The sequence below is a fragment of the Dendropsophus ebraccatus genome, chromosome 2 (genome assembly GCF_027789765.1).
Source record: "Dendropsophus ebraccatus isolate aDenEbr1 chromosome 2, aDenEbr1.pat, whole genome shotgun sequence".
Lineage (NCBI taxonomy): Eukaryota > Metazoa > Chordata > Amphibia > Anura > Hylidae > Dendropsophus > Dendropsophus ebraccatus.
In genome coordinates, this window is record NC_091455.1 from 150,885,573 (window position 1) to 150,899,058 (window position 13,486).

General features: G+C 43.3%; 1 protein-coding gene and 1 long non-coding RNA gene across 5 annotated transcripts in view; one reads left to right on the forward strand and one right to left on the reverse strand.

The window, feature by feature from the left end:
• The window catches only part of DDC (dopa decarboxylase), a 101,536-nt gene extending 97,378 nt beyond the window's left edge, over positions 1-4,158 (forward strand). For all 3 annotated transcript variants that reach the window (XM_069958524.1, XM_069958523.1, XM_069958525.1), the window contains 2 exons: positions 1,602-1,819; positions 4,011-4,158. In XM_069958524.1, coding sequence (XP_069814625.1) covers positions 1,602-1,808 — 207 coding nt within the window. In that variant the 3' untranslated portion in view covers positions 1,809-1,819; positions 4,011-4,158. The remainder of the gene's footprint in view (positions 1-1,601; positions 1,820-4,010) is intronic.
• LOC138783614 (uncharacterized) overlaps positions 1,576-13,486 on the reverse strand; it is a 29,539-nt gene continuing 17,628 nt past the window's right edge. For both annotated transcript variants that reach the window (XR_011361723.1, XR_011361722.1), the window contains exons 2-3: positions 3,278-3,444; positions 1,576-1,794 (exon numbers count right to left, since the gene is read on the reverse strand). This is a non-coding gene — a long non-coding RNA (uncharacterized lncRNA). The remainder of the gene's footprint in view (positions 1,795-3,277; positions 3,445-13,486) is intronic.

The window sequence follows — 13,486 nt, forward strand, 5'->3', positions numbered from 1 at the left end:
TTGGGATGTAGACCTGGGGGTTTCCTTGTATTGTCTGGTTCTCCCATGTTGTTTCTGATTTTAATTGTTTTTAATCATGTATAGGGATTCTAGTCCAATTGTTGTTGTGTATGTCTATCATGTAATTCTAATAGAGATTTGCTGATTTTTTTATTATCCGGGTGTGCGCCTGCATTGTTATGGGCTTACTCCTTTTCTGTTCTTTGAAGTTGTGGCTGTGCGTTAGGTTTTCCCTAGGCAGCACCCTGGTGGGTTGTGCAGTCTCCCTGCAGCTAAGTATATAAAAATGAGATATAAAATACTTATTCTTTGCTGTATATTTCTGCTAGCTTTTACACTGTTTTTGGCCCATTGGGTTCTTCCAGTTAGTACAGCTACATATGCTAGGTTTATACCTCCCCTCATTTCAGGAATATATGTTTTTCATGCTTGTTTAGGTGCTTGACATTGAGTTCCCTTAGCTGCCTAGAGTTAGGTAATGCTTTTTTGGTTGACTATTTAGTTTTTTTATATTTCTGTTTTTCCCTGTCTAATGATGTGGCCTCACAGTACTTTTCTTACCATGACATGCCTCTGACATTCAATTACCTAATAACGGCATCACTTAAAATTACCAATAGAATATCCAGGATTATACCGCGGAAATGGAAAATAACCACATCTCCTACTGTCACTAACTGGCTCCAGGAGGTCTTACATATTTCTCCAATGGAGGAATGCCTAGCTGAATCTAGAATTGTTTCCATACCCACTGGTATAGCTGGTCAGTCTGTCTTTCCTCCTCGTCATATCACACATCATTCTGCAGGCGCAGTCCCTGTCACTTAAAAAGGATGTACCACCAGGTACATCCTCTTTAACCTGAACCCCACTGATCGTACGGCGCCGTCACCGCGGTATGCCGGTGCCGCGGTATGTTTTTCGGACCGAGGCCCGGTTCCCGTGCACGGCGCCGTTCTATGCACCAGAACCGGCCGGTGCTCAAGCACTGGAGGCTGGCCGGGCCGCCCCCAGTGGGAGGGAATTACCTCCCCTGTATAACGCTGCTCCCTTAGAATGAATGGAGCCGCGTCATACAGGAGAGGGAATTCCCTCCCACTGGGGGTGGCCCGGCCTACCTCCAGTGCTTGAGCACCGGCCGGTTCCAGTGCATAGAACGGCACCGTGCACGGGAACCAGGCCTCGGTCTGTAAAACGGACCGCGGCAGCGGCTTCCCCGTGCCGGCGCCGTTCGATCAGTGGGTTCAGGTTAAAGAGGATTTACCGGGTGGTACATCCTCTTTAAACATGCATCTCTCTTCTCCTCCCCCTTTCCCTTGCCACATTTTCTAATAGGCCACGTCGGTAGACTCAGTCTTACTGTTTACTGTAGTTTTCTATATTATATGTGAGATTGTTTATGAAATTGTGGATCACAATATAAAATGAAAAAATATATATAATATAAACAGTTTTTTTATAGAGAGAGCATGAATTCCAAATATATACAGTATAACATTTCATTAAACCTAATCATATTTGGTTGATTAATTGACTGAATAAATTGGGTATATCAGAAAGCACAAGCTTTTAAAATCTTTTGCACTATTTTCTTTATTTAGGGATCCAACACACTGAACAAGGCTCTTCTTCAAAAGATAAATGATTTAAAGAAAATACATTTAGTGCCATGCTGCTTAGGAGACAAGTTTATTTTACGTTTTGCTGTGTGTGCTCGAACTGTTGAATCCAATCACGTTGTATTTGCCTGGAAGCATATTGAAGCACTGGCCACTGGACTCCTAATGGAAGAAGCTGAAAAAAAATAACAAGACACTTGGTAGGAGTCTGGTCTTTCTCAACATGTTTTTTATGATTTTTGTCTAAGATTATTTCCAAATTCAGTTTTTTTTAAGATCAGGTCATATAAATTAATTCATAAATGAAATTAAATTAAACACTGTAGGGCCAAAATTATGTGGTTCAGCACATCTATAAGCCTGCTAAACATTCCATTTTAAAACCATGGGTATTAAAGGGGTTATCCAGCGCCCTCGAAAAACCAACTACCAACCCCCAGTCATACACAAAACTATCACCCCCAGACACCCACACAACTACAGCCCCCTACACAAATACCACCTGTGTGTCTGCCGGAAGGAACCACCAGGGAAGGAGGGTGGGCTGGGGCGTTACGGCAGACAGGCAGCACATCTAACTTCTATTTCTAGTTAGTTGTTAGTAAGGCCGGCCCTGCATGCGCTATGGTTTATTGAATATGCAGAAGAACCACCTGTGGAGCCTCATTGAAGAGTCTCGAAACACAGGACTAGCCAGATATCCCTCCGGGAAGGACCCAGCCAAGGGGTCGCTCCAGTAAGGAAACTACCAAAACCACCATATTAAGTGGCCCTATAAGTCAATGTAATGACAAGGGAAAAACCAAGGCCAGGTATCCATCCACATACAGCTGTTTCGGGGGCAATGCACCTAGGATTTCCCTGCATTGAGCGCTTTCACTAGCAGCCGGCAGTGTTATCGTTTGGCTGGTCTTCCTGAGATCAGCGGTCTGTTTCTCCTATGGTTTATTGGTCACATTAGTATTTCCGGCAGCAGATAGTGTAGTGTTAGTGAGGCAGATTGTGCAGTCACAAACAGCAGTTCTTCCATACACACACCTTATTTTAGTTTTAGCTTAAAGTAGAAGTCCGGTGAAATTTTTTATTAAAGTATTGTATTGCCCCCCCAAAAGTTATATAAATTTACAATATACACTTTTTATGGGAAATGCTTATAAAGTGCCTCTTCCCTGCACTTACTACTGCATCAAGGCTTCACTCCCTGGATAACATGGTGATGTCACGACCCGACTCCCAGAGCTGTGCGGGCTGTGGCTGCTGGAGAGGATGATGGCAGGGAGATGCTCAGTGTCCCTTCAGTGCCCTGTGTCCCCCTGCCATCATCCTCTCCAGCAGCCACAGCCCGCACAGCTCTGGGAGTCGGGTCGTGACATCACCATTTTATCCAGGAAGTGAAGCCTTGATGCAGTAGTAAGTGCAGGGAAAAAGGCACTTTATACTTTGGGCATTTCCCACAATAAGTGTATATTGGTAATTTATATAACTTTTGGGGGGCAATACAATACTTTAATAAAAATTTTCACCAGACTTCTCTTTTAACCAGTTCATGGCACTGGTTAAAGGGAATGTCAGCTCCTGGGCCCTACCTAAAGTGCTTACAGTGTGTTGTAGCTCGCAGTCCCCTAGTGAACATGGTTCTTTTTGATAATTTATCTCACCTCTCCTACTGTAATGAAGTGTCGAAGAGGAGTTGTTTGTGTCACACCTCACCACTCCTTCCTCCTCCCTCTTCTTCATGAATAATCAATGCTGCCCAGCCTCCTGCTCGCTAAGCTGTCAGCCAGTATCTCTGATTGCAGATCAGTCCTCTGTACACAGTTTATGTCTGAAAGAAACACTCAGATATAGTTAAATCTCTGAGACAAAAAAAAAAAAAAGCTGAAAAAACTAAGTGCGAACAGAAAAGGGCTGAAAATAAGGTTTGAAAATGGTGGGTGAACATAACCTTTGGCTTGGGCTGCATCTTATTAGACCGAGCAGCTGCCTCCTAGACCAGCATCACAGCATATTTTTTTCTGTACTATTATATATTTATGAACAAATTTCTGATCATTTTAGTCACAAAGACATAATGATAATTGCTGTCATTTTCCCACCATATCATCTACAATTATGATTACTTGTTTGGTCAAGTGGTCTTGCTACGTCATTCTGCCCTGCTCTTGCATGCTTAATGTACCTTAAGCTATAAAATTGTCACTTTTGTACAGAATAATTAATTTTGAATGATTTTTAAATAAATTTCCCTAAAAGGTTGGAGCTTTAGTTAGTTGGTTTCAGAATACCTTGTGACCATGACTACCTTCTTCTACACATCAAAAGCATGTACAAGTGACACATTTTAGCATGTGCAAGTGACAAATTTTCTAACCATTAATTTCTATTTTTTAGGCCAAGACAATGCTTTGAGGAATAAGAAACATATGTTGAGTTTGGGCATCCTGTATTTTCCTAAAAGTATTTATTTACTTGTTGACTGAAATGTTAATCAATCATGTGGAATAAATGTGAAGATGTGGCATACATTACTGATTTATAATCATGATTTACTGTACATCAATGCCTAACACACTGCAGAGAAAATATTAGTCTATGTACATTATAACCATTTTAGTTTTCACTTCCTTGGTTTCCCTTGTTTTGGGAGAAATTCCTACAAATATTCAGCTATATTCAACACATGGCACAGTTATTATACAGTTGGGTAAAGAAGTTTGTGAACAGTCATGCAGTTTGTATAGTTCAAAGTGTTACTTTCAAAATCTAAACCAACAGTAGATGTGAAATAAAGCAAGTTTACAATATACATTCACTATTTTCTTTGGTATCATGTTGTAAAACAAAGCCGAACTTACCAAAAATCCAGGTCCAGTCTCCTAAAGGTAGATTTTCTGACTTGTGCTGGTTGAGAAAAAAAAGAGACTAAACACAGGAATTCCGGCCAGTACAGAGTGTCACGGCTCAAAGTGTCCGTCAGTCACATGACTGCCTTCTCTGTGAGCGCTCAGATGGCCTGGGAAACACTGGACTTCCTGTTTTCTGACTGCTTCCTATTTTTTGAGAAAAAAAAAAAAAAAAGGCAGAAAAAAGGAAGTGCCGTGTTTCCCATGATAGCAAGAAAATAAAATAATGAATGTAAATTGCTTGTAAACTTGCTTTAGATCACATTTACTGTTGATTTTGAAAGTTATAACGACAGTGACACTTTAACCTCTGTACATCACCACAATGGATTTGAAGCAAAGTTTTCATGAGGTCATTGAATTTTTAGGTTTACTTATAGGGTTTTGTCTAATCCCTCTATTTTCACAGGCTTTAAAGTAAATAGTCAAACCAACAGAATTATAAATATAATGATTATTTTAATATTGGATGAAAATACTTTTTCAGCAATGTCTGTCTCGTCTGGATCCCATGGACTTCTGCAGATGTTGATTTTCATTCCCTGAGATGCTTTTGCTGTTTAGTTTTGTCTCAAGCAAGTGAAACACATACTTTGTCAGGAGTTGAGATGAATGACTTGGCTATTGATGCAAGTTTTGGCATTAAAAATCTTCATCTATACTGTAAAGCACTATATTTTTGAAGCATATGACATGTCAAAAGTTATTTGACGTTTTATGAAGGTTACTCTTTAAGGCCAAAATTGGCTTTGTTACAAAGTACAGTTGGTCCTGCAAAAAAAAGCCCTGCTGATGAAAAAAAAAATATAAGCGTTATGGTTCTTAAGGCCCTATTCCACCAACAGATCTGACGACAGATGATCTGCCAAAGATTTGAAGCCAAACCCAGGAACAGACTATAAACAGAAAACAGGTCATAAAGGAAAGACTGGATTTCTCCTCTTTTCAAATCCACTCCTGGGTTTGGCTTCAAATCTTTGGCAGATAATCTGTCGTCAGATCTGTTGGTGGAATAGGGCCTTTAGACTGTGAGGCAGAAAAAAACTAAATGGTTAGATCAAGTCTTAAAAGGGGTTTCCCCCTCACATTTATTTAATGATGTGTTGGTCACACAGACACACGACTGCTCCACCTACGCAGGGGACTGCTATTCATCTCCCTTTGGAAAAAAAAAGAAATAAACGGGGAAAAGTGGGGTAATAGTTTAGGTCGGTGAAAGGAAAGGAAATAAGAACTTTCAAAAATTATTTTTAAAACTTTTAGACCCAGTAATTCTCTTTTTTGGTTTATTCCCCCCCCCCCATGGTGCTGAAATTGAGACTCCAAACACATTGGGGGTAACTCATGTATTCAGTTTTCCCAGAGTAACTCAAATACACCCTTAGCGTATGTTCATACAATGTGTGAACATAACCTTAACCCCCTTCCACAGGACAACCACAGCCATTTTTGCGGAGCGTTCATGCTGGTACATCCTCGGATGAAACAGGCACAGTTGTGCCCGTGCCATCCACAGCAGGTCCCAGCAGTTAACTATAGATGCTGCGGTCTCCCTGAACAGACAAGAAGTTAGAGAGGTTGTCTGGCCCCTTTTTCAGAATGCCCGGGAAGGGGAAAAAACCCACAAATCTACTTATCTCCCCAAACTGCTTACTGCTTTCCGCTATTCCAGTCCCCGGAGTGCGTCTGGTTCCCAGTGTTTGAGAAGCGACATAGCAAGCGCACGTATCCATTTAGTGACAGATGTGGGGCACCACAGATGTGAATGGCTAAGTGGGCCTGCCACGTCACATCTCAAACCCCAGAAGAACCCACAAACGTTGCAGTGGAATGCAGGCAGCAGCCTGTCAAAAGTTTAGGGAGAGAAGCGTCCACATTACAGCTGCATGTGCCGTCCATGACTTACATACCAGCGTCCTAGGGGGATGGCTGGGTTGCAGCCTAGTATGCTGGCTCCTCTATGGCAGGAAGCATCCAGCATCATGGTCGGCACCTACGATAGTGATGTGGATGCCAGTGGCGGGTTAACTGAATCATTGGGCCGGCCTATTCACAGAGCTAGTAGACACCAGGGATGGCTGGTTTATAGCCATTTAAATGCCGCTTTCAGCTTTGACAGCTGCATGTAAATGGTTTATTAGTTGGGTGCGGCTATCCGGCATGACGGCTAATGCCTGGGGTCCTTGGCTGCTAATAGCAGCCAGGAGCCACACGCTTTAGCGCGGGGTCATGGCGTTACCCCTCTCTGAACTCCCCCACCTGTTGCAGGATGTATGGATACTTCCTTATGCAGGAAGGGGTTAAATCAGAAATTTACTCTCCGCTGGGGCCAGAAGAGCCAAGGGCTCTATCATTTAATAAAATACAGAACCTATGCCTATTATCCAGGGGGCTCCTGAAAGGGCGGTAGTGGACACAACCCTTAGTGGTTGCAGTTTGTCGATATTAGCAGGCCGAGTCTGCTACATCGTGCAGGTCCAGGTGCAATGCAGCTAACATCTTTGTAAATGCTCCTTGAAAAAAAACCTAAACTCTGTTCTAATAAAGTTCTTTACCCCTTCAAGACTGAGCCTTTTGATGCACAAAAGTCCAGGTCAAATTAATGCAATGTTCCTCTCCTCCTTCTAAGAGCCATAGCGCTTTTATTTTTCCACTTACAGAGCTGGTTGGGGTGTCATTTCTTGTGCCATGATCTCTAGTTTATATTAACCCCTAGAAGACTCTGGGCATACCCGTACGTCCTGGGTCGCCTAGAGGACTTCAGCTCTGAACCTCTGCGGTCCAGGGTGACGCTTGTAGCCCAGGACTGCGGCTATTAGCAGGCACGGTCCGATCGCCGTGCCCACTAATTAAGTATTCAGATGCAGCTGTCAAAGTTGACAGCTGCATCTAAATACTTCTTTCAGCCTATTCCTTGGCTACAGCAGCCGAAAGCAATAGAGTGCCGATCTCATTGCTCTATGCAGTATAACTATATTGCATAGATCTCAATGAGAGATCAGTGTACTTATATTAGAAGTCCCCCTCCTCCCCTAACAAAAGTTTGAATCACTCCCCTTTTTGCATGTTATAAATAAAAATAAATAAACATGTTTTGTATCATGTTATTATATCAATTATCATGTTAAAAATATTAATTTATCACATTCCTGATCTCGCACGGTAAACGGCGTAAGTACAAAAAAATCCCAAAGTGCAAAATTGCACATTTTTGGTTGCATCAAATCCAGAAAAATTGTATTAAAAAGCTATCAAAAAGTTGCATATGCGCAATCAAGGTACTGATAGAAAGTACAAATCATGGCGCAAAAAACGACACCTCACACAGCCCCATGGACCAAAGGATAAAAGCTATTAATGAACGAGTACTAAAATGCTCGGGTGCTTATTACTCGAGACGAATATTTCCCGATACTCGAGTAACGATTGAAGTCCAATTGAAGTCAATGGGAAACTCGAGCATTTTTGCAGGGGACCCAAGTTCGGTAGAGGGAAGGTCGTGTGAAAACCTGTCAACCTCAGAAAATGATGGAAACACCACGGAAATGGACAAGAAACAGCAGGGGCAGCATGCATGGATGCCTCTGAAGCTGCCTAATCGCACCATTATGCCAAATTCTGGGCAACAGCCTGGTTAAAACAGAGGTAGGCATATGAACCACCCAAAAACTTAGCCTGTCACAGCATGGCAGTGAGAACACAGGGAACCATTAAAACAGATGTAGCATATGAAGCACCCCGAAATTTAGCCTGACACAGCATGACGGTGAGAACATAGTGAACCATTAAAACAGAGGTAGCATATGAAGCAGCCCAAAATTTAGCCTGACACAGCATGGCGGTGGGAATCACTACTGAGCTTAGATATGCCTTGAGTAGTAAATACAGAATTCAGCAAATATACTAGTGGTCCCACTAGTTTTTGGAACGCTTTGGTATACAATCTGGTGGTGCCTGCAGCTATACACTACTGTGTGACACCCCCTTACACTGGGCAATCAGTAGCGAGCTTTGATATTCCTTAGAGTAAGAAATACAGAAATCGGCAAATATACTGGTGGTCAGTGTCACACTAGTATTTGGAGTACATAGAGTCTGTGTGTAAGTGGTGGGCAGTGGTCTATGGCACCTGTTACATAGGACAATGAGCAGTTAAGTTCTATGCAGGTGTACTACAAATCACAGCAATACATTCTACGCCAGCAGCACCACCAGCCACAAAATCATAAAAGAGTACTGAGCACTTCTTAGGGGTCTGTATGCCACACCTAATGTCCCCTTTATGCCAGCAGGCAATCACCAAAATGTGCTGCTGAAATCGTGGTAGCTGCACTGCAAGTCCCAGCCAGCAGTCTGTAGTAATACAAATTAAAAAACGATTTGAAGCCCTTACAAAGGCTGTTTGGTTGTTTCGCTAGTATTCCCTGCCTACTGGAACACTTATTCCCTTCCTAACGCTCTTCCTCACAAGCAGCAGCTCTGTCCCTAATCTCTTCCAGCATCCGTCTGAAGTGCGCACTGGCGACCGCAATTTTTTATATGGCGGGTCATCTGATCTGGAGTCTACTGCATGTTTATTGGCTGAGAAATTGCGCCCAAACTTACAAGAAACGGATGATGAGATTTTCTCAAGTATCGCAAGATGCTCGTCCTAGTAACGAGTACCCTAATACTCGAACAAGTACCAAGCTCGGACGAGCATGTTCGCTCATCACTAATAAAAGCGCTATAAGCATGGTAATAGAGCGATTTTAAGGAACATACAGTATATTTGTTAACAATGGTTTGAAGTTTTAAAAAGCCATCAGATAAAATAATTATACGTAGGGCTGGGCGGTATACCGCAAAAATACCGATACCGTCACTGGCGTCGGTTAACCGACCTCAACTTAGCCAGGACGGTATCTGCGGTAATTTTGCATTTCCCAGAGAGCTCCTGCACGCAAACTCGCGGCCCAACGTGAGCGCTGCACGTTATGTGCAGGTACGCCGGAATCAGAGCGGGAGGTGGAGGAACAGCAGGGCCCAGGTGAGAATGGCGGAGTGCACAGCCCTCCCCCCCGCACCGGTCCAGTCTGAGCGCCCGCCCTCCCCCTGTCCCGTCCGAGGCCCGTCCCGCAGTATTTGTCCCGTCCGGCGTCCCTGCACACACAGGACATTAACGTGCAGCGCTCGACGTCCCGCAAGCGGTTTGTGCAGGGACGCCGGTGTGCGCGCGGGAAGTGGAGGAGCAGCAGGGTCCAGGGGAGAATATTCCTGAGTGCACAGCCCTTCCCCCGTCCCGTCCGGCGTCCCTGCACACACAGGACATTAACATGTGCAGCGCTCGCCGGCCGGAGGAGAAGGGCGCTCGGACAGGACTGGTGCCGGTCCCCCAAACCCCCCCCCCCCCTCGGCGAGCGCTGCACATGTTAATGTCCTGTGTGTGCAGGGAGGCAGGTCAGAGCTGCAGGTGGAGGAGCAGCATGTGGGGGAGGCTCTCATGTAGTCCCCTCAGTAACAGTGCAGGATTGTAACATAGGAGGAATAATTGGCTGCTGCAGCCCATCCATTCCTCCTATGTTACAGCCCTGTACTGTGACTGAGGAAACTACAGGTCCCAGCATGCAGCTCGCTGTATACTCATAGACCCCTGCCCACCCCCCCCATATACCCATACACCCCTGCCCGCACCCCCGTATACCCATACACCCCTGCCCGCCTCCCCCGTATACCCATACACCCCTGCCCGCCTCCCCGTATACCCATACACCCCTGCCCGCCTCCCCGTGCACCCATACACCCCTGCCCGCCTCCCCGTAAACCCATACACCCCTGCCCGCCTCCCCGTATAGTAGAGGAGATAGATAGATAGGAGATAGATAGGAGATAGATAGATAGATAGGAGATAGATAGATAGATAGAGATAGATAGATAGATAGATAGATAGATAGATAGATAGATAGATAGATAGAATAGATAGATAGAATAGATAGATAAGTAGATAGATAAATAAGTAGATAGATAGATAGGAGATAGATAAGTAGATAGATAGGCAGGTAGGTAGATAGATAGGCAGGTAGGTAGGTAGATAGAGACAGATAGATATCTTCAGTGCAGTGCCATCTACAGCCCCCTATAATGTACGTCCCTGTACTGTCACCTGTATATACTATATACCCATCATATATACTCTGGGTACCTATAGTACATAGCTATATACCTGTATATACACGTCCTGTAGTGTGCACATAGCTGTATGTTGTATACCTGTATATACACGTCCTGTAGTGTGCACATAGCTGTATGCTGTATATACTCGTCCTGTAGTGTGCACATAGCTGTATGCTGTATACCTGTATATACACGTCCTGTAGTGTGCACATAGCTGTATGCTGTATACCTGTATATACACGTCCTGTAGTGTGCACATAGCTGTATGCTGTATACCTGTATATACACTTCCTGTAGTGTGCACATAGCTGTATGCTGTATACCTGTATATACACATAGCTGTATGCTGTATATCTGTATGTACATGTCCTGTAGTGTACCTAGCTGTATGCTGTATACCTTTATATACACGTCCTGTAGTGTGCACATAGCTGTATGCTGTATACCTGTATATACACGTCCTGTAGTGTGCACATAGCTGTATGCTGTATACCTGTATATACACGTCCTGTAGTGTGCACATAGCTGTATGCTGTATATACAGGTCCTGTAGTGTGCACATAGCTGTATGCTGTATACCTGTATATACATGTCCTGTAGTGTGTACCTAGCTTGGGTTGCTGCTCATTGAGTTACTGTACTTTTTTAAACTTTATTGAAACAAACTATCACCAGTTTGGCACGGCCGAGTGGGTGTGGTTTGTAAAAGGGGTGTGGCTTACAAAGAGGCATGTCATAGTTATCATCCAATTATCGTTACCGCAGCTACATATGCGATAAACCGCGATATTCATTTAGGCCAATATCGCCCACCCCTAATTATACGTTACATATCGTTGTAATCGTAACGACTTGAGGAACATATATAACAAGTCAGTTTTATCCCAGGGCGAACGGCGTAAAAACAAAACCCTCCAAATAAAAAAATGTGTTTTTATTTTTCCAATTCCACCACACATTAAATTTTTTTCTGCTTTCGCAGTGTACTTTATGAAAAACTCCAGCCTGTCATTGCAAAGTACAATTAGTGGCCCAAAAATAAGGGCTCATGTGGGTTTCTAGGTGACAAAATGCAAGTGCTATGGCCTTTTAGGCACAAGGAGGAAAAAACGAAAATGTAAAAATTTAAATTGGTCCGATCCTCTAAGGGTTAATATCATATTGGTGTAACAAATTTTGATCGCTTTTTATTAAAGGGGAACTCCAGGTAGAGGTTAAAAAATTAAACTTCTTCAGAAGCATAAAGAATTACTTACCTGTCTATCCCATTTGTTTGGGGGGGGGGGGGGGGGGGGGGGGGGGGGGGTTGCTCTGTTTTGTGTTTCTGTTCTTCCTGATTTGGCATTTCCCAGAATGCAATGCTTTCTGTGAAGTGATCATCACAGTCCCCACCCATTACAATCAATAAAATTAGTGCAGCAGCTGCTTCTAGCTGGTTAGAGATGGTGAACCAGTCAGGGGATTGGGTTATCCAGCCAAGCCACCTGTGACATCACGCCCTGCCCCCTGTATGCATCATCAGCAAACACACACAATGTGAGACAGAGGCATGTAAGATTTTGACAATATGAGTTGGTACAGGGGCTATTTTTTTTCACTTCCTGGATCTCTATCAGCTACCAGTGTGGCAGAACTGTACAGATACAGTAATACATTGTATAGACACATCTATATAACTTTTAATGTACTTTTAATAGAAAACTAATTTTTCTTATCCGAAGTTCCCCTTTAATAATTTTAAAAAATCTGCAATCCTGGTGTGTTTTTTTTGCTTACGCCGTTCACCAGGCGGGAAGAATAATGTAATATCTTAATAGATCGGACAATTCCGCATGCTACAGAATACGTATATATATATATATATATATATATATATATATATATATATATATATATATTTTTTTTTTTTTTTATATATATTTTTATTTTTATAATAGGCAAGGGGGTATATTAAACTTTTATTGGGGGCGGGGTATAAGGGTTTTTTAAATACTTTTAAAAACTTTTTTTTTTTTTTTTTACCCTTTTTTCACAGTTAAACATGCCATAGCATAGCATAGATCAGTGAGAGCCTGAGAGCAGACTCTATGCATAGAACGCTGAACCAACAGGTCGGAGGTAAGAGGCTACCCCCGCCCGTCAGTACATGCGATGTCACTGAGTCCCTTTATTGCCTTGATCGATATAGATCGCAGCGTTAAGGGATTAATGAGACGCAGCTGTTGTGTACCCCCGGGGTGATGTGATATTGGAGGAGCGCCGGTCACTTGCCAGATGGTGAAGTGTGACTCCACACGGGAGGTTGTTGGCCGAGATACAACTGGACCTTGGGGTGTTACTTTGAGACGGCATGGCTGTTTTTATTTTACAAGGCCGGTTGTACCTTTTTCTCCTGTGGTCGGTGTCCTGCTGGACTGCCCTTGGGTTAATGTGATCACAAATGGCCAGAGTGGTGTAGTGACCCTCCCGGACTATCGTAACCGCCACCCACAGAAAGGGGAAGTGTCCCAAGGCTGTGTGGTATACTGTGTCGATGGAAAGAAAAAGATCAGAGTCTCTTTTACTAAAATAAGCTTGTTTTACTAAGAAGATACATGTTTGAGGCAAGGTTACACGATCACAATGTTTCTTTTGATAAAGCACTTGATATTACACTTGACAGTAGTTCCAGACAAATACTTGACAATACAGCAAACAAATCTGTAATAGGAATGCTGTGTAGGATACAATCGTGCCGACTGAGTAGTGTGCTGAGTTATACAAAGAGTGGCAGAGAGGAGGAGGTCGTGAGAGTCTCAACCCAAGAAATAC